This window comes from Nerophis ophidion, linkage group LG05 (genome assembly GCF_033978795.1).
Source record: "Nerophis ophidion isolate RoL-2023_Sa linkage group LG05, RoL_Noph_v1.0, whole genome shotgun sequence".
Classification (NCBI taxonomy): Eukaryota; Metazoa; Chordata; class Actinopteri; order Syngnathiformes; family Syngnathidae; genus Nerophis; species Nerophis ophidion.
In genome coordinates, this window is record NC_084615.1 from 16,324,603 (window position 1) to 16,343,816 (window position 19,214).

The 19,214-nt window shown below is 39.5% G+C and overlaps 1 protein-coding gene across 2 annotated transcripts in view; it reads left to right on the plus strand.

The window, feature by feature from the left end:
* nxf1a (nuclear RNA export factor 1a) overlaps window positions 1–19,214 on the plus strand; it is a 40,005-nt gene that overhangs the window by 14,399 nt on the left and 6,392 nt on the right. The window contains exons 3-10 of one of the 2 annotated variants that reach the window (XM_061900198.1): window positions 746–796; window positions 4,844–5,051; window positions 9,908–10,058; window positions 10,150–10,233; window positions 10,824–10,928; window positions 11,039–11,119; window positions 14,741–14,810; window positions 15,839–15,927. In XM_061900198.1, the coding sequence (XP_061756182.1) occupies window positions 746–796; window positions 4,844–5,051; window positions 9,908–10,058; window positions 10,150–10,233; window positions 10,824–10,928; window positions 11,039–11,119; window positions 14,741–14,810; window positions 15,839–15,927 (839 nt within the window). Of the gene's footprint in view, window positions 1–481; window positions 679–745; window positions 797–4,843; window positions 5,052–9,907; window positions 10,059–10,149; window positions 10,234–10,823; window positions 10,929–11,038; window positions 11,120–14,740; window positions 14,811–15,838; window positions 15,928–19,214 lie in introns of those variants that run through there. The other variant, XM_061900200.1, reaches the window with a different exon arrangement.

Below are 19,214 nucleotides of genomic sequence, written 5' to 3' on the forward strand. Positions count from 1 at the left end.
CTTCCGGTACAGGCAAGGCTTTTTTATTTGGTAACAAAAGTTGCAAACTTTATCGTGGATGTTCTCTATTAAATAATTTCAGCAAAAATATGTCAATATGGCAAAATGATCAAGTATGACACATAGAATGGACCTGCTATCCCTGTTTAAATAAGAAAATCTCATTTCAGTAGGCTTTTAAATCCACGTCTAGATAACATGAAGCGCCTCTGTTTAATTTATTAACATGTTTGCTCATTTGAATGCTTATTAAATACCGTGGGCCGTAATTGCATACAGCGCATGCGCAGCCAGATGAATAATCACGCTGTTCGAAATTTTGGGACCATTCGGTTACGATGCGCGCAGAGTCCATACTGTTTGTTATTGTGCATAAATGTATTACATACATGTATACAGTGTCGATGCCCGATGTATTGCGTCGTGTTTTTAAAACGACTCGTGTTTGAATAGAATTCGCCATTTTCGTCAACCGGAAAAGGAATGTCCTCATTTCCGGCTTGGAGCTAAAGCTAGTTAGCTGGCTAAGTCAAAGCTACGTGGTTAGCGAGGCAACGGCCCACTTTTTCTTTGTGGTGTGCGGACTTTCAGTTGCTTATCCATCAACGGTCTAAACGGTGTACCTTTCCACTGTTTGTATCTTACCAACCGATATGTCGGAAGGGAGTCATTACTTTGGTGAGTAACATTGTTTTGTGCTGCATTAACCTTACACCACTTCTCCTCTGGCACCTTCTTTGATCAGGCTCTATGCTGACAAGAGAGGTTACATGCACTGCTTTCATGACTCCAGGAGGTAACAAATGTTTCTTTTTGATTCTATGCTCCACAAGCTCTTATTATGTCAATGTTGAAGACACATCGTTGTTGTATAATCACCCGTCTGGCGAACGTGACCGAGCCACATTGCACACTGTAATAACACGTCCTTTGTCAGGCGAATATTCAGGCAGATGTACAAACCCCGTTTCCATATGAGTTGGGAAATTGTGTTGGATGTAAATATAAACGGAATACAATGATTTGCTAATCACTTTCAACCCATATTCAGTTGAATATGCTACAAAGACAACATATTTGATGTTCTAACTGATAAACATTTTTTTTTTTTGCAAATAATCATTAACTTTAGAATTTGATGCCAGCAACACGTGACAAAGAAGTTGGGAAAGGTGGCAATAAGTACTGATGAAGTCGAGGAATGCTCATCAAACACTTATAAGGAACATCCCACAGGTGTGCTGCCTAATTGGGAAAAGTTGGGTGCCATGATTGGGTATAAAAGCAGCTTCTATGAAATGCTAAGAAATTCCCAAACAAGAATGGGGTGAGGGTCACCACTTTGTATGCAAATTGTCGAACAGTTTTAGAACAACATTTCTCAACGAGCTATTACAAGGAATTTAGGGATTTTACCATCTACGGTCCGTAAAATCAACAAGTTCAGAGAATCTGATACCACGGACTTTTGATCCCTCAGGCGGTACTGCATCAAAAAACCGACATTGTTGTGTAAAGAATATCACCACATCGGCTCAGGAACACTTCGTAAAACCACTGTCAGTAACTACAGTTTGTCGCTACATCTGTAAGTGCAAGTTAAAACTCTACTATGCAATGCCAAACCCATTTATCAACAATATCCTGAAACGCCCCCAGCTTGGCTAAGATGGACTGATGCAAAGTGGAAAGGTGTTCTGTGGTCTGACAAGTCCACATTTCAAATTATATTTGGAAACAGAGGACGTGGTGGCCTACGGAATAAAGAGGAAAATAACCATTCGGATTGTTATTGGGGATGGCGTGGCGCAGTGGGAGAGTGGCCGTGCGCAACCCGAGGGTCCCTAGTTCAATCCTTACCTAGTACCAACCTCGTCACGTCCGTTGTGTCCTGAGCAAGACACTTCAGCCTTGCTCCTGATGGGTGCTGGTTAGCGCCTTGCATGGCACCTCCCTCCATCAGTGTGTGAATGGGTAAATGTGGAAGTAGTGTCAAAGCGCTTTGAGTACCTTGAAGGTAGTAAAGCGCTATACAAGCACAACCCATTTATTTATAGGCACAAAGTTGAAAAACCAGCATCTGTGATGGTACGGTGGTGTATTAGTGCCCAAGGCATGGGTAACTTACACATCTGTGAAGGCACCATTAATGCTGACAGGTCCATACAGGTTTTGGAGCAACATATGTTGTCATCCACGCAACGTTATCATGGACGCCCCTGCTTATTTCAGCAAGACAAGTGTTACAACAGCGTGGCTTCGTAGAAAAAAGAGTGAGGGTACTTTCCTGGTCCGCCTGCAGTCCAGACCTGTCTCCCATCGAAAATGTGTGGCGCATCATGAAGCGTAAAATACGACAGCAGAGACCCCTGACTGTTGACCGACTGAAGCGCTACATAAAACAAGAATGGTAAAGAATTCCACTTTCAAAGCTCAACAATTAGTTTCCTCAGTTCCCAAACATTTGAGTGTTGTTAAAAAAAAAAAAAAAGGTGATGTAACACAATGGGGAACATGCCCTTTCCCAACTATTTTGGCACATGTTGCAACCATGAAATTCTAAGTTTATTTTTTTTGCAAATAATAATTAAGTTTACGAGTTTGAAAATCAAATATCTTGTCTTTGTAGTGCATTCAACTGAATATGGGTTGAAAAGGATTTGCAAATCGACCCCGAAAGGGAATAAGCGGTAGAAAATGGATGGGATGGATGTATTCTGTTTATATTTACATCTAACACAATTTCCCAAGTCAAATGGAAACGGGGTTTGTATATTTGTATACATTCTGCCCCCCCCCACCCCCTGCGACCCCAAAAGGGACAAGAGGTAGGAAATGAATGGATGGATAGTTTACAATGTCATTCTCTGACTCTCAACGTTTTGGTCAGACTTTCACATGTATAACTTCACCCAGGGGCAGCACGGTGGTAGAGGGGTTAGTGCGTCTGCCTCACAATACAAAGGTCCTGGGTTCGAGCCTGCGCTCGGGTACTTTCTATGTGGAGCTTGCATGTTCTCCCCGTGACTGCGTGGGTTTCCTCCGGGTTCTCCGGCTTCCTCCCACCTCCAAAGACATGCACCTGGGGATAGGTTGATGGGCAACACTAAATTGGCCCTAGTGTGTGAATGTTGTCTGTCTATCTATGTTGGCCCTGTGATGAGGTGGCGACTAGTCCAGGGTGTACCCCGCAATTCGCCGGAATGCAGCTGGGATAGGCTCCAGCACCCTCCGCCACCCTGAAAGGGACAAGCGGTAGGAAATGGATGGAACTTCACCCAGATTTAAACCTACATGAAACGAAAATGCTACCATGTCTAAACTTAACTTCCACACGACAATCCACTATTTTTTCTAGATTTCTGTTGTTTTTTTAATTATTATAAACAATTTAACTTTCTTGGGTACACATACAGTCGTCGTCAACAGTGTACATACACTTGTAAAGAACATACTGTCATGGTTGTCTTGAGTTTGAGTTTCCAATAATTTCTACAACTCTTATTTTTTTGTGATGTAGTGATTGGAGCACATACTTGTTGGTCTCAAAAAATATTCATAAAGTTTGCTGCTTTTATGAATTGGTGCAGTTCAGCTAAATGTGTTGGTTTTCTTACATGGACTTGTTTCTTCAGCATTGTCCACACATTTAAGTCAGGACTTTGGGAAGGCCATTCCAAAACCTTCGTTCTAGCATGATTTAGCCATTCCTTTACCACTTTTGACATGTTTGGGGTCATTGTCCTGTTGGAACACCCAACTGCGCCCAGGACCCAACCTCCGGGCTGATGATTTTAGCTTGTCCTTAAGAATTTGGAGGTCATTGTCCCATTTACTCTTTGTAAAGCACCAGTTCCATTGGCAGCAAAACAGGCCCAGAGCATAATACTACCAGCACCATGCTTGACGGTAGGCCTGGTGTTCCTGGGATTAAAGCTCTTACCTTTTCTCCTCCAAACATATTGCTTGGGATTTTGGCCAAACAGCTCCATTTTGTTTCATCTGACAGCACATGGAAAAAGATAAGACCTTCTGGAGTTAAGTTCTGTGGTCAGATGAAACAAAAATGGAGCTGTTTGGCCACAATACCCAGCAATATGTTTGGAGGAGAAAAGGTGAGGCCTTAAATTCCAGGAATACCAATCCTACCGTCAAGCATGGTGATGGTAGCATTATGCTCTGGGCCTGTTTTGCTGTCAATGGAACTGGTGCTTTACAGAGAGTAAATAAGACAATGGAAATTGAGTATTGCCTCAATTCTTCAGGACAAGCTAAAATCATCAGCCCGGAGGTTGGGTCTTAGGCGCAGTTGGGTGTTCCAACAGGACAATGACCCCAAATGCACGTCGGAAGTGGTAAAGGAATGGCTAAATCGAGCATGAATCGAGAATGAAGGTTTTAGAATGGCCTTCCCAAAGTCCTGACTTAAATGTGTGGACAATGCCAAAGAAACAAGTCCATGTCAGAAAAGCAACACATTTAGCTGAACTGCACCAATGGCTACCAAAAGCACCTTATTGCAGTGAAACTTGCCAAGGGACATGTAAGCAAATAATAACATTGCTGTATGTATACTTTGGACCCAGCACATTTGCACACATTTTCAATAGAGCCATAATAAATTCATAAAATAAGCAAACTTCATGAATGTCTTTTGTGACCAACAAGTATGTGCTCCAATCGCGTCACCAAAAAATAAGTTGTAGAAATGATTGGAAACTTAAGACAGCCATAATATGTTCTTGACAAGTGTATGTAAACTTTTGACCAGATAACTATAAGAACTTGATTCACGGGTGATTTTTGAGATTATAATGCTAACTTGATTTACATTTTCTTTCAGAACACGATGATCGAACAGCACCAACTTTTCGCAGCCGTAAAGGTAAAGGCTCCAACAAGGGTCGGTCGCATGACCGCTCTCGCAGAGACCGCCAACGTGGGGGCCAAGGCGGAGGCTTCGGGGGTCCTGGACCACGGTCCAGACTAGACGATCCTGATGGAGATGTAATGATGAATGATACCACTCAGGACAACTCCCAAAACAGATTGTAAGTGCGGCCTATTTATGTTAGGGTTGGGCATTGTTTTGTTTTTTTACCAATTTAATTCTAATTATACATTTATATTGTATGGCGGCTTTCAAGGCACAAGGGATGTAACAATACGAACATTTTGTACCTCGATGATCATTAATAATCACAGTATTGTTGAATGTGCTCAGAAAATACTTATAGACATTCTGAAATCTTTATATTAATTTTTATTTATTAAATTAGATTATTTACTTTTTTGGCATAAGGACCATTAAATATTGTTCTGGCTTCTTAAGAGCCATGTTATGTTTATGTTCTTCCATTTTAATTTGTCGAGGTTTTTATTGTTACTGAGAATAGATTGCTTATTCTGTGCCAAAAGAGCACAGCCTATGTGCCTATGGGTTCAATGTGCACGATTGAATACCTTGGTTGCTCAGAGAGCAATGTGTGTGTGTGCAAGTTTAGATGGGGGTAAGTCGTTTTTAATCGGAAAGGCTGGTTTAGTGCGTGCTGGTTTGCCAGTAAAAGAGTGTCACCAGTTTGTTATCAAAGTGCGGTTATTCAATCACGGTTTTGCGATCATTTGAATTAAAAACAGTGATCTAATGGTTTCCCGATCTACATTATTTTGCCATTCATCATTACATCCCGAAAAGGCTCTCAGTACTGTAAAGGTGGGGACATTTTGACTCTCCGATACATCTCCATTAGATTGTGGGCATTTCATGAATTGATGGACAAATGACCAAGCATAGACATTTTTTACATATGTTATATAAAGTAATACCGCCGGTTTTAAAATGCGGCATTGATGCTAATGTTCTCTTCATGTTAGTTCTAGGTTTGGTTCTAAAATTATCACGATTGTTTTCATACCATATGATCTCGATTAATATCACAATTGGAAAAAATTCATATATATTATTAAAACAGATTGTCCTGTGCAGGATTATACAGAGTACTGCATCCCTACTGTTTACTACTGCTGTATCTTGTAACAAACATTCAGGTATTATATGCTAACAGCTGACGACTGTCGTCATTTTGTTCTTATACATAATTGTGCTTACTAGAGTTGTAACAATACAGGAACCTGCGCTACATTCCGTGCCTGGTTTTACGGCCACGGTTTTGCTTCTTTTTCGGTGCATTTTTTGGGGGCGAAGAGGAAAAGTTTTTGACCTCTCAAAGTTATTTTGTTTTTTTGTTTGTCATCAGAAGTATTCTGCAGTAAACAAAGTATAATTGAGATTATACTTACTTCAAGTGAACATCTATTAAACAACACTTTTAAATGGTAAATTATTATTCGTATCCTTTAATGGCTTTTATAAATTGGTGCTTTTCACCAGTGCTTTGGTACACAACAAGCGGTGACCCAAATTTTGACAATTTTAAAAACCAAATTCTGTATATTATATGGAATGAAAATACACCAAAGTGCAGTTTCATTTTAATCAAATTAAATTAGGGGTGTGTTGATTCTCTTAGTCGGGACCAATACAATAAAGGGCTTTTAATTTGTACTCTATAGTGCTTTTCCACATAGATGTTCTAAGTGCCTGCAAGTCCGCATTCAGGGCAGGATAACTGGTGCGCTGCAGCAGATAGTGAAAGTAAAGTTGTTGCTCTTTCAAATTCTATGCTATTGTTAGTCTTATTTATTTTGGGCTGCACTTCCAGCTGTGTAAAGGGAAGAGGCACAATGCTGTTAGAACATTCATTAGATTGCGACAAGCCTCACTTGTGCAACCATGGAATGTGAGGTCGCGCAGACACACCGACACACAAGCAAATGTACAGAAACACAGAATCACTGTGAATACAAGTGGATTGTTCCTTGCAGGATTATACCAAGCATCGTTGCTTCCCTAGAGTTAACTACTGTGGTAACTACTAACAGACATATTCGCCATGTTTGATCGAGGGAATATGCTACCATCTGATCACCGTGATCAAGCTAAAATTAATTACCATCGTATATTCGCCCAGTCCTACTATAAAACACTCTAAAAACATTCAAACACTTCCGTTAGGGGTTTTATATACTTACTGTGGGTATATATGTAATGCCGTAACCAGGGTATTAAAGTATTTAAAATTATTTTTAAATCCAACAATTTGAATGATTTCAAGGCCTTAAAATGTCTAAAGTTTTCCCAAACAGTCTTAAATACGATTTGGAAAGGTCTTAAAAATCTAATGACGTAACTTTTTACCAGGCACCACATAAAATGTATTTTGCATGCACAGCTGTGTGTTGTCACAGTTTAGCATAGCGGTGGAGAAAAGTGAACGAAAGCCCACAGCAAATCAGAATTACTTGCACGTTCAGCGATTTGTGGCTCCAGATTGATCAATTAATGCATGCTTGAAGCCGGTGGATGGAAAATTTGAAAGTGTTCAGGGCCATGTGGAGCCATCGAGGAGGGAAGCGTTGGTAAACCTTGTAGTTGAAGTGAATGGAATGATACTGTAAAAGTCAAACATCCGGGATAAGTCTGTGTAAAAAGATGCTGAATCTCACTAACACTTGCACAACTATAAAAGGATCATCTTAGGAGTGTTATGTGGGTAAAGTGGCCCCTAAGGCCGAAGGAGATCAATATGAAATGTTTATTTGTGAAATCCTACTATTAAATACAGTAAGCACATGTGGTAGTTGTGTATTTATAGAAGTAAAACTATTTCAAATATATATTGTGTGTATACAGACAATTGTAAGCTTTTGACTATTTATAATAACCATATACAGTTACACAATTTTTATGGGGTACTACAAATTGCATTAAAACATAAAATTAGATTTGCTAACACCTGTAGAAACCATGAATATTGTGTAAAGACTCACTCAATTGCATGAAATTTAGTCTAGATTTTCAACCTTCTTTGAGCTTGCACTTCATGTCAATAAAAATGTTCCTCTTTTATTTTTTTCCAAAAGGGCGCTGACCAACGTTCCCTCTAAGGTGCGCGGCTGCGCAATTGCTCATTCCTCACACGCCCTCTGCGCACAGCAAATCTATGCTGCGCACAAAGTTAAATCTAATCTGAACTATAAACAAAATAAAAAGATAACAATTTGTTCCGTGTGATTTTGCAATGGTACTGTGAGTAACAGGTGACGGCAAGCTGCCACAAGGGAGAAAACAATATTCGTCAACACTTAAATTATTAAGTCTGTAGAGACGCTTTAAAGAGGGCAGGAATTTAATCGATTACACGAAACTGTTTTATCGGCCGTAACCACAACAGAAACATTGTAAAAAAACAAACAAAACAAAAAAACTTCTATCTCGCAAAACTGGTCATTGTCTGCCGTACAAACCGGGCTTAAACCAACTTTTTATCATCTGTCATATAGACAGCAGCCGTTCTCTCTCTCTTACTTGCTCCAACTCACTTCGTCCGTGATGCATTTTTGGCCACACAAAAAGTCTGATAACTCCAACGCCACACAGTGTCAATTCCAGATCGTTACACTATGACTCCCCAAACAGATATGCTTTTTCTACTGTCATTTATTTAGAATTGTAATTTTTTTATGAATATTAATCATGCAACGCTGTCACTAGACTAGAGAAATGCTAACAAAAATATATATTAAGCGGAACTAAATGTGATCTCTAAAAGTGGTACAAATTATTTCCAAAGCTGGACCCCCACCTGGACCTAAAATACTATACCACAGAGCTCATGAAAAACAAGATTGCATTTGTTATATTTATTTAAGTGGGCCAAATAACTTGTATTAGAAAACATGTCATGAAAATTGACTGCTGTCATTTCATTATTAAAATAAAACATTTAACATGTTTTTAAGTCAGCTTTGGGACAGATGTGCTGCTGGTGTGGCCAAAGTGTGCATGTCTGATGTTGGTCACATGTGTTCCGATGAATGCTCAGGGAGTTTTTGCATCTGCTCACACACATGAGCAATTAGAGGGAACATTGGCGCTGACATGCCTGGTTCAATTTGAGAAAATTAGAAGTGAACCATGATTTGATTTGCTGTAAACATGCACGGAGGGAGGACGCCGAGAAGGTGGAAGAGTGTTTGGGGGAAAAAAATGTACATCTTTGTGTCATCCACGTAACAGTGGAAATGGATGTTACATCAACAGAAAATATGACTCATGTGGAGGACGACGTAGACTATAGGGACAAGGACGGGCCTGGGGAACACCAGAAGGAAGGGGGTTGGGGACGGTGGGTGAATGGATTTTTACTGCATTGACTGGCTGAACTGAATGGCTGAGTAGTGGATGAATAGGAACAGGACCCTCGTGTTCCCGGAAGGGATTTTATCAGAAAAATATTTAGATTTGGACTCAGGAGAGTAGTCTTTGTATTGCAGATATGGGCATGGTGCATCAGTTTTTTTGGAAATCTGCTCAAGCTGAAGTCGTGACAGGCCCCCCCCCCCCCCCCCCCCCCCCCCCCCCGCCCAATTTAAGTTTTTCTTGTGCTGTTTTTTGATCCTGTAAAGCATCTCTGAATTTTTTGGAAAGTGTTCTTTGAATAAAATGTGTTGTTATTATAGACTTTTTAGAGATCTGCTATATTGTGTTTGACGTTGTGGAAAGATATAAGACATGACCAATGACATCATTTTGGATATTGACAGACTGGAATGAAACAATCATGTGGTCAGAAGGAGAGATTAACAGCAGAGCAGTTGGGAGGATTGTTTTTTGTTTTTATTTAAACGTACCATGTGTAATAAGGTTTTCCTATCTTCCAATATTAGATGAATTCTTGACATTTTAAAATATGTATAATCAACAAAATTATAAATGTTTTACCTACGTTAATTGCATACTCTTTTTATTTTATTTTATTTATTATTTTTTTTCCCCCCTCAATAGCAACCCCTACGGAAGGGCTTTTCGAAAAGGAGATGGGCGCTTTGAAAGAGACAGGCGACAGGGCAAAGGTGGGAGAGGAGGCTTTAGAGGAAACCGGGGTGGAGGAGGCATTGGTGGTGGCCCAAACCGTTCGGGCTGGTACAAAGTAACCGTACGTATTATGCCACTACAGAACTTTCTGAACCTTTTTGTTCTGTCTTTGCACATTGTCTTCATGTCTGTGTTACTTATCTGTTTTGTAGATCCCACATGGGAAAAAATATGACAAGAAATGGTTATTAACGGCACTTCAGAACATCTGCTCAGTACGCTACACACCCATTCAGGTGAGGCTCAGAAACTTAACATGGTCTACATTTTGTGAATCAGAATCAGATTTATTAGCCAAGTATGTTTAACACCCCTTAAGACCCAAGCTGTTTGTTTACATGCTTTTTTTTATTTCTCTTTGCTATTTGAGCTTATTGGACCTTAACTAGAATAAAAACTAAGAATCATCTTTTCATATGATGTACTTAGTCCATAAGTACATAAATGTATATTTCATGTTTAGTGACATGCTAATTCTTATTTTTACACTGTTTTGTCCAAATTCTATTGTATGTTATACTCTTCTGACACCACCAGATGGCAGTATAAGTGTCCACGTAAGGGGCCATAAGACCCCTATTCAGTAGTGTACACAATTTTGGAAATAAGAGCTAAAAGGTGCTGTCCACGCATGTGGCCACTAAGCCTTTAGAGGTTTAAGTAAAACACAAGGAATTTGACTCAGTGGACTGTGCTCTTGTTCAATGCAAGAGAAAACAAAACATGCAACAACTACTAGATCTATTAACTATTAGTCAATGAAGGTTTGTAGTCTAATAGGTCAAATGTTTTAATTTGTTTTTATGTCTTATGTTTTGCTCTCTAGTACCACGTTGACCATAGCAGAGCTCATTTCTATCTAGACGATTCCACGGCAGCCTCTGCTTTGCATAAATGCTCACACAAAATCACAGACACAAATGGTTATAAGGTAAGTTATTTGACTGTTGTGACTTACAGAAAGTCAGAGCAATTACCTAGATTTTTGTTGAATTTGTAAACATGGTCTTCATTTACTAATATGATAACCATTTCCTGAAGGTGGAAGTTCATGTCAATACCAGTAATCCACCTAACTTCCTCTTATCTGACCTGAAGCCTGAAGACATGGAACATCTGAAAGTAAGTCAAAAGTCCTTTCAAAATTCAGTGATCTTTTTAAAAGAATTCATAATTACAATGTGAACTAGGCTAAAAAAAAATCACATTTCCAATATTTTTCACAAAAATTAGATTTACAGTTTTTCCCCCTTATTTTTTCAAAGAAAACTATGAAAGCAATTGACAAAACAAATTCAAATACAATTGCTTTTATCTGATCAAAAACTAGTAGTTTGAAAATATTAATATATGCTACTTTTACATTTTAATGCAGAGAGGGAAATCACAAGTCAATTTAGCAAAACTATAAACAGTTATTAAGCAATAGCACAAACATTCATGTCATTTCAAAACAGAAAGTGCAAAATTGTCAGACATTGTAAAACAAGCTATGAGTGCACTTTTGTGCATGATGTCACATAGGGGGGCATATCAAAACAACCCAAAATAAAGTTCACTTATTGTACAGAATGCCACTACAAAAGTTTAAAACAAAAAAGTGCACTTTTGTGCATGATGTCACACAAGATATTTCAATAACTGTCAAATAAAAATGAGCTGCATAATAGGAAATCAAATAGTGTATGTGGTAGGTTCCTGCGGACGTTATCTCCTGTTTTTGACTTTTTTTTCATAAGGTGTTGATCTGGAAATGGTTGCTTGGGCATTTTGTGGTTGTGGCACCGGCCGTAGATGTTGACATGCGGAGTTTCAAGCCCTCCTCGTCCTCCAGCGGGGGACTTTTCAAATAATGCCACAAAGTAGCAGTGCTGCTACTTTTTATAGCAACGCTTTTGCCGCATACTTGACATGTTACAGTTGTCTGTTCAACATCTTTCCGCTTGAAACCAAACCACCGCCAGACAATGAACCCCCCCCTGCTGTTATCTTTGGAATTAATTCTTCCTCCATTTGTTACCAGATTCGCACCTTCTTTCTCTCGTATTACCACTCGCACGGCTCCGCTAGAACCACAGCTAATGTTGCCATGCCGCTACTTCTCTGCTCGGCGAGACCATATGAGGTTGCACGCGCGACAGTATGTGACGTATGTAAGAAGGTGCGCTTGTTTTATTTCTCTGTGAGGAGAGGAGACTGAGAAAAGCCTGTAGTGTAATGCCCACAGCTAAAAGCAACTTCGTGAGAACGTATACTCCAATATCACCATATAGTCAGAATATTCCATATATCGCCCAGCCCTAGTGCTAATCATATTTGGATGATTACAATCCCAAAACTGTTAGTTCTGAAACCAGTTGTAAATTTAGAGCATTTATTAGTAGATAGCGAGAAGGTATATTTTTGAGGTGACAAATGTAAACGGCAGCACTTTGTGCCGATTTTTTTTTTTTCAAAGGATGCTCATGTGCCTGATTGTAGCTAATTCTGGCATATTTACTGTGATGCTTTCGCACAAATGTTGATCAATATACATTGTCAATCAAAGTTATTAAATATAGCTTCCTTTGGGAGGCAAAACTTTTGTCTTGAATAGAATACTTTTGTAAATAAAAATATAGTTTATCAAGGGGCTAAACAAAGGCTTTTCCACTTTTTGGGCACCAAATCTTAAAGCGACGTGCAGACTGACTACTTACCTCTGTGCTTCTTATCCTACAGTGCCCTCCATAATTATTGGCACCCCTGGTTGAGATGTGTTTTTTAGCTTCCAATTATTTTATTTTTTTTCTAAATAATATGGGACCTTAATGGAAAAAAAGAGAAAAATCCAACCTTCAATACAAGTGCATTTATTCAGTGGGGAAAAAATCCCACATAAAGAAATAATTATTTGACATCAAATAATGTGTGTCACAATTATTAGCACCCCTGGTGTTAATATTTTGTACAACCCCCTTTTGCCAACAAAACAGCACCTAATCTTCTCCTATAATGTTTCACAAGATGGGCAAAGACAGAAAGAGGGATTTTCAGCCATTCCTCTTTGCAGAATCTCTCTAAATCATCCAGAGACCTGGGTCCTCTCCTCTGTACTCTCCTTTTCAGCTCACCCCACAGGTTCTCAATGGGGTTGAGGTCAGGGGACTGAGATGGCCATGGGAGGAGCTTGATTTTGTGTCTGGTGAACCATTTCTGTGTAGATTTGGCCATATGTTTAGGGTCATTGTCTTGCTGAAAGACCCAGTGACGACCCAGCTTCAGCTTTCGGGCAGAGGGCAACAGATTTTGATTTAAAATGTCCTGGTATTTCAAAGCATTCATGATGCCATGCACCCTAACAAGGTTCCCAGGGCCTTTGGAAGTGAAACAGCCCCACAGCATCACTGACCCACCCCCATACTTCACAGTGGGTATGAGGTGCTTTTCAGCATGCGCATCTTTCGTGGTACGCCAGACCCACTTAGAGTGTTTGTTGCCAAAAAGCTCAATCTTGGTCTCATCTGACCAAAGCACACGGTCCCAGTTGAAGCCCCAATACCGTTTGGCGAACTCCAGACGCTTGCGTTTATGATTGTGAGTGAGGAAAGGTTTTCTCCGTGCATGCCTCCCAAACAGCTTGTTGGCGTGTAGACAGCGCCTGATGGTTGATTTGGAGACTTTGTGACCCCAGGATGCTACCATTTGTTGTAATTCTGTAACAGTGAGCTTTGGAGATCTTTTGATTTCTCTTACCATCCTCCTCACTGTGCGTGGTGGCAAAATAAACTTGGGTCCTCGTCCAGGCTTATTTACCACTGTTCCAGTTGTTTTGAACTTCTTAATTATTCCTCTCACAGTGGATATGGGCAGCTGCAGTTGAGTGGCAATCTTCTTGTAGCCTCTGCCTGACCTGTGAAGGTCGACGCACATCTGCCTCACTTGTATGCTGTGTTCCTTTGTCTTTCCCATGTTTAAGAGTGGATAAGAGAAATGGCCTCGGTGTCACGTCATATTTATACCCCAGGGAAACAGGAAGTGATGAATTACTAATTAAATGTTCCTACGTACTCTGGTAAACTTTGTAAACTACTGTAGAAATGACAGAAATGCTTCAATTATATTTATTTCCTGGGAATTGTTAAGGGTGCCAATAATTGTGGAACAGGTGATTTAATGAAAAATAATTATTTTTTAGTCAGGGATTTTTTTATTTTCTTACAATTCATTTGAGTTGAAGGCTACATTTTCCTACAATTTTCAGTGTGACAGTATTCTTCTGCAATAAACACTGAATTTATTTTAAGGCTTTTAACACATCTCAACCAGGGGTGCCAATAATTATGGAGGGCACTGTACATGGATGGTACCTTGTGTAAATAATCCCACCACAGTAAGCTGCTTTTTAGCTGGAGTTTGTTTTAGTTTGCCTTCTAAAGAGTTGCTGTACCCCCACTCGACTTCAGTTTCAGATGCCTAATTTAGTTTGTTTTTACTGCTGGCTTTTTTAAACAAACTTTGCAGCGTGTAGTCATTTCTTCCACACCTGTTTCCACAAAACCTAACATCACTATTATTTTCTTTGGAACAAACGTCTCGATCTTGTTTGCATTGTGTGTGCGTCTGTCTGTCCTCAACAATAAACGTGAATTTATCGATAAAATTGGTTTATTTCTGAGGCCTTTTGTGAACCTTATTGTTGTACTGTTATCACATGAACACATTTTGGTGTCTTTTAAGTGTTTATTTTTTTTCCTCTCACAGCAATGTATGGCTAAACGTTTTGATGGCTCACAACAAGCTCTCGACTTGAACAACATCCGCACAGATCCTGGTAAGTACACATTCACACCTCTGCTGCATTTAGGATAGGATAGGTTTTATTTATCCCACAATGGGGAAATTGTTCTTGCAGCGCAGATGAAAAAAGTCCACAAAAAATAAGGTGAAAACAAGAGGCAAAAATTCAAAAACACCGGCTATAAACATTGAAAGACCAAAGTGCTGATGCAAACAGCTTACACATCAGCAGCGTCATTTTTACATACGACAACAAAATTATAATGCAACAAATAAATTAACAATAAATACATATTGCGCATCATGCATAAAGAAACAACAAAACAAATACACTTTCTCAATACCAACGTGCATGGCGGTGGTCTCCGCGGTGAACCACGCCATTGTCTGCTTGGAGAGGGGCAGCACAACCAAAGACAGGAACAGACCCAACAAGGCGACCAAAAGACCTGACTCCGTCCTAGGCTGCCCACCAGACCCCAGCAAACTTCCAATACACACAGATGAACGAATCCGTCCAGGGACACCAAAGTGTCCACCCCGTGCTCATCCAGTCAGCACTTTGTGAAGCAAGCTCATCCATCTTCCTAGGTCTCCCATGACAACCGATGACAAACACAGCACAAACCTCTGCTCTCTCTCCCGCAATGAGAATGTACGGCTGTTGCGGGAGAGAGGGGGGCTACGCATCTCCACTGGAACCCTCCGATCTCTCAACACAGACTTTGGTGTGGGAGAGAGCCAGCAGCTCATCTCCAGCGCAAACAACTGAGGCAGATCCAAAAGTCCACAAGTCAGGAAACTGCCACCCCTTGTTGCACAGTCCCAAAGCGGCCCGAACCAAAAGGCAAAACACATTAAAACAAGAAGGAAATATCAAATAGCACAGAGGAAACTTAAGAGCACTGAAGTCCGGCAACCAGCTGCCGCTGAATTTTTTTTCCCCTCAATGTGATGTAATATTTAACACTTATTCAATGTAGGCACTCTCGTCATGATAAATAACAAATGTTTGATACATTTAATCACTAATTTGTTCATTCTGTTTTGTGTTTGTGATAGACTTGGTATCCCAAAATGTTGAAGTCATCCTAAATAGGAAGACACACATGGAAGCTGTCATCAAGATTATTGAAGAGAACATTCCAGAGGTAATAATGATGCTTAAGCAAAGCTAAAATGCACTATATAACATTTACAGCTAAACTTGACCTTCCTCTACCTTTTTAATGCACATGTCCAGCTGTTCAATGTTTCAGCACAACTTTTTTAACAAGGAGCCAAAAAGCTATATTTGCAAATGTATGTGATCCATCAATGGAAAAATACATTCCTTGGTTCAGTTGGGTAGTTATTGCTACAGAGCACCTTCAGAATTTAGCAGTCTAACAGCTTCCAGAAAAAAGCTGATCATGTCCACGCAAACAAGAATACTTTAAAAAGTCATGCTTTTCTTTGCCTTTTGGTGTCCTGTCCACATGCAAACAAATGCTTTTGTCCTTAAAAAAAACTTTAAAAAAATCCTGTCCAAGGTGAATACTTTCAAAAAAAAAATTAGTCAGCATGTGCGTGTAGATTGCTTGAATAGAGACTTAATGCTTTTTCTCTTCTCTCATGGTGGTGCGCAAATATTTCTGTAGTACAATGGTAAACGGCGCTGGCTTTGAACACACGTGGATGATGTATGTTTAAACGTAAACATACTGCTACTTTTATTCGTCATTGATAAAAAGCTGCTTTAAACTTGGCTTTGAAAGACACTCCCGCCGACACCAATGACAATCAGCTGTTTTGGATGAGATCCCAGTTGAACCTCAAGCGCTTTATAATGCGCCCAGGCAATTTAAAAAAAAAAAAAGGATCCTTTGCTCCGTTTTAGCGTGTGCTGAAGATAATGTATACCGTATTTTTCGGACTATAAGTCACAGTTTTTTTCATAGTTTGGCCGGGGTTGCGACATATACTCCGGAGCTACTTATGTGTGAAATTATTAACACATTACCGTAAAATATCAAATAATATTATTAATCTCATTTGCGGAAGAGACAAAGAAAATGTCATCAATCGTCTCACACACGCGTCAGCAATCGTCACATACACGTCAACCAATAAGAATTTGTTGGGGGAGGGTCATGGTCAGAAGTGCATTGTGGGTCATGGAATGCTAACTGCTGTATGCTACTGCCATAGCTATTAAAATGGATCATTTCATCGTTGGCGGTAACTTATAAAAACTGAGAAGGCCCGAACGAAAATGGCACCGAAAAGGAAATCATATACTGCAGATTACAAGCTGGACGTAGTGAAATATGCAGCAGAAAACGACAAGAGGAAGCGGCGCATACCTTTGGAGTTTGCAGAGTTGTTTAGAAGCGACATCGAGGAAGAAGATTTCATGGGATTTAGCAATTAGGAGTGACAGATTGTTTGGTAAAGGTGTAGCATGTTCTATATGTTATAGTTATTTGAATGACTCTTACCATAATATATTACGTTAACATACCAGGTACCTTCTCAGTTGGTTATTTATGCGTCATATAACGTACACTTATTCAGCCTGTTGTTCACTATTCTTTATTTATTTAAAATTTGCCTTTCAAATGTCTATTCTTGGTGTTGGATTTTATCAAAAAAATTTCCTACAAAAATGCGATTTATACTCAAGTGCGACGTATGTTTTTTTCCTTCTTTATTTTGTATTTTCGGCCGGTGCGACGTATACTCTGGAGCGACTTATAATCCGAAAAATACGGTATTTCATTGTGCAAGTCAACACACATGGTCACACACAAAACAACCTGCTCACTGAACTGAGTGGATATTATTAAAAACGTCTAACCAAAGCACAATTACACCCTTTTGAATCCCTGCAATGCATGATGGGAAAAATGCCACACTTTCTCCTCAAAGTTCATTTCAATTTGACAATGTACATTCAGCAAGATATACATGCACATATAGATTGATTATAATTGTGCGTGTACGTGCGTGTCAGAATTATTAGCCCTCCCATGAAAATATATTGCTTTAAGTATTTCCCAAGTGCTACTAAACCCAGCTTTTGCAAGAGCATCCTGCTTTTGTTTTGGATGCTTCTAATATTTATATTTTCACGCAGAAAACGTTATTTCACAAAAAACAAATTCACTAGTCAGAATTATTAGCCCTCTTAAAAATTCCTAGCAGTTTGGAAACACTAAATGTTGGAAGCCATGGAACCTATTGGAAGTCCCCAGTGAACACTGACTCGAAGAGGGTGGATTGTTCAGGACCCAGCAAGCATAATGCCAAAAGCCAAATAAAATATTTTAAACTTAAGAAACATAATGATTGATGCATACAAAGCAGGAGATGGATACAGAGTTATCAGTGTTTCCTAGTGTCAAGAACTGGAGTGAGAAATATTGAAAAATTCAAAGTAACATGATACAAAACAAGCCTGGCAGAGGTTGGAAATAAATGATTTGAAAGACACTGGAAAGAAAGTTAATAGGAGATGTCTAAAGAACACAGAAGCACTGCAAAGACACGAGTGAATGACTTGGCTATGTCTGAAATTGTAGTCTGACTGAGAGGCTGCAGAACAAGAAAAACTCCACTTATGCAATAGACACCTTTTAAACCAGGCTGAAGTATGTTAAGGACAAGTTAGAGAAGCATGTCCTTTGGGCAGATGAAAGAAAACGAAAGATCCTTGGGCAACCAGACACTACTTGTGTTTGGAGAAAGAAGGGAGAGGCATACAAACCAAAGAACACGGTCCCCACAATGAAACATGGTGGTGGGAGTATTATGCTGTGAGGATGCAGCAGTGCATGTCAAGGTAGAAGGAATCCTGAAGAACAACAAGTATATAGAGATGTTGAAGGAAAACTTCAGTCAGCAGCAAAACTGGGTATGGGTCTCCGCTTTGTGTTTCAAAATTATAATGACCCAAAACACCTTCACTCCTGGTGAAGAACAAATCCCAGGAGGCCAAAATGAATGTTATTCAATGGCCTCCTGCACAAAGCCCTGCCTTGAATCCCATCCACACTCTTTGGGGAGAAATTGAAGGCAGGAGACTGTCAAATCTTGCAGCGCTTTGATTTGCCATAGAAGAACAAGCTGGGATTGCTCAAAAGACGTAAGACTTGTGGAAAATTACAACACAAGATTGCAGACTGTTATCCAGTAAAAAGGACACACAATTGCCTATTAGTAATAATTTTGACTGATAATTGTTGGTTCACGTTAAATAACTTAGTTCCTGTTTGCACATAAAGATATTGGAAGTATCTTTTTCTAACTAACACATTTTTCGTAAGTTGTGCAGAAAATACTAAGACATTGAACAGTTGGACTTTGAAAAGTTTAAAAAGCTCAAAAAAACTCCAGTAAAAGGGTACTACTAATTTAAGTTCATCCTGAAATTTCACTCAGAAGCCAAGTATCCCTA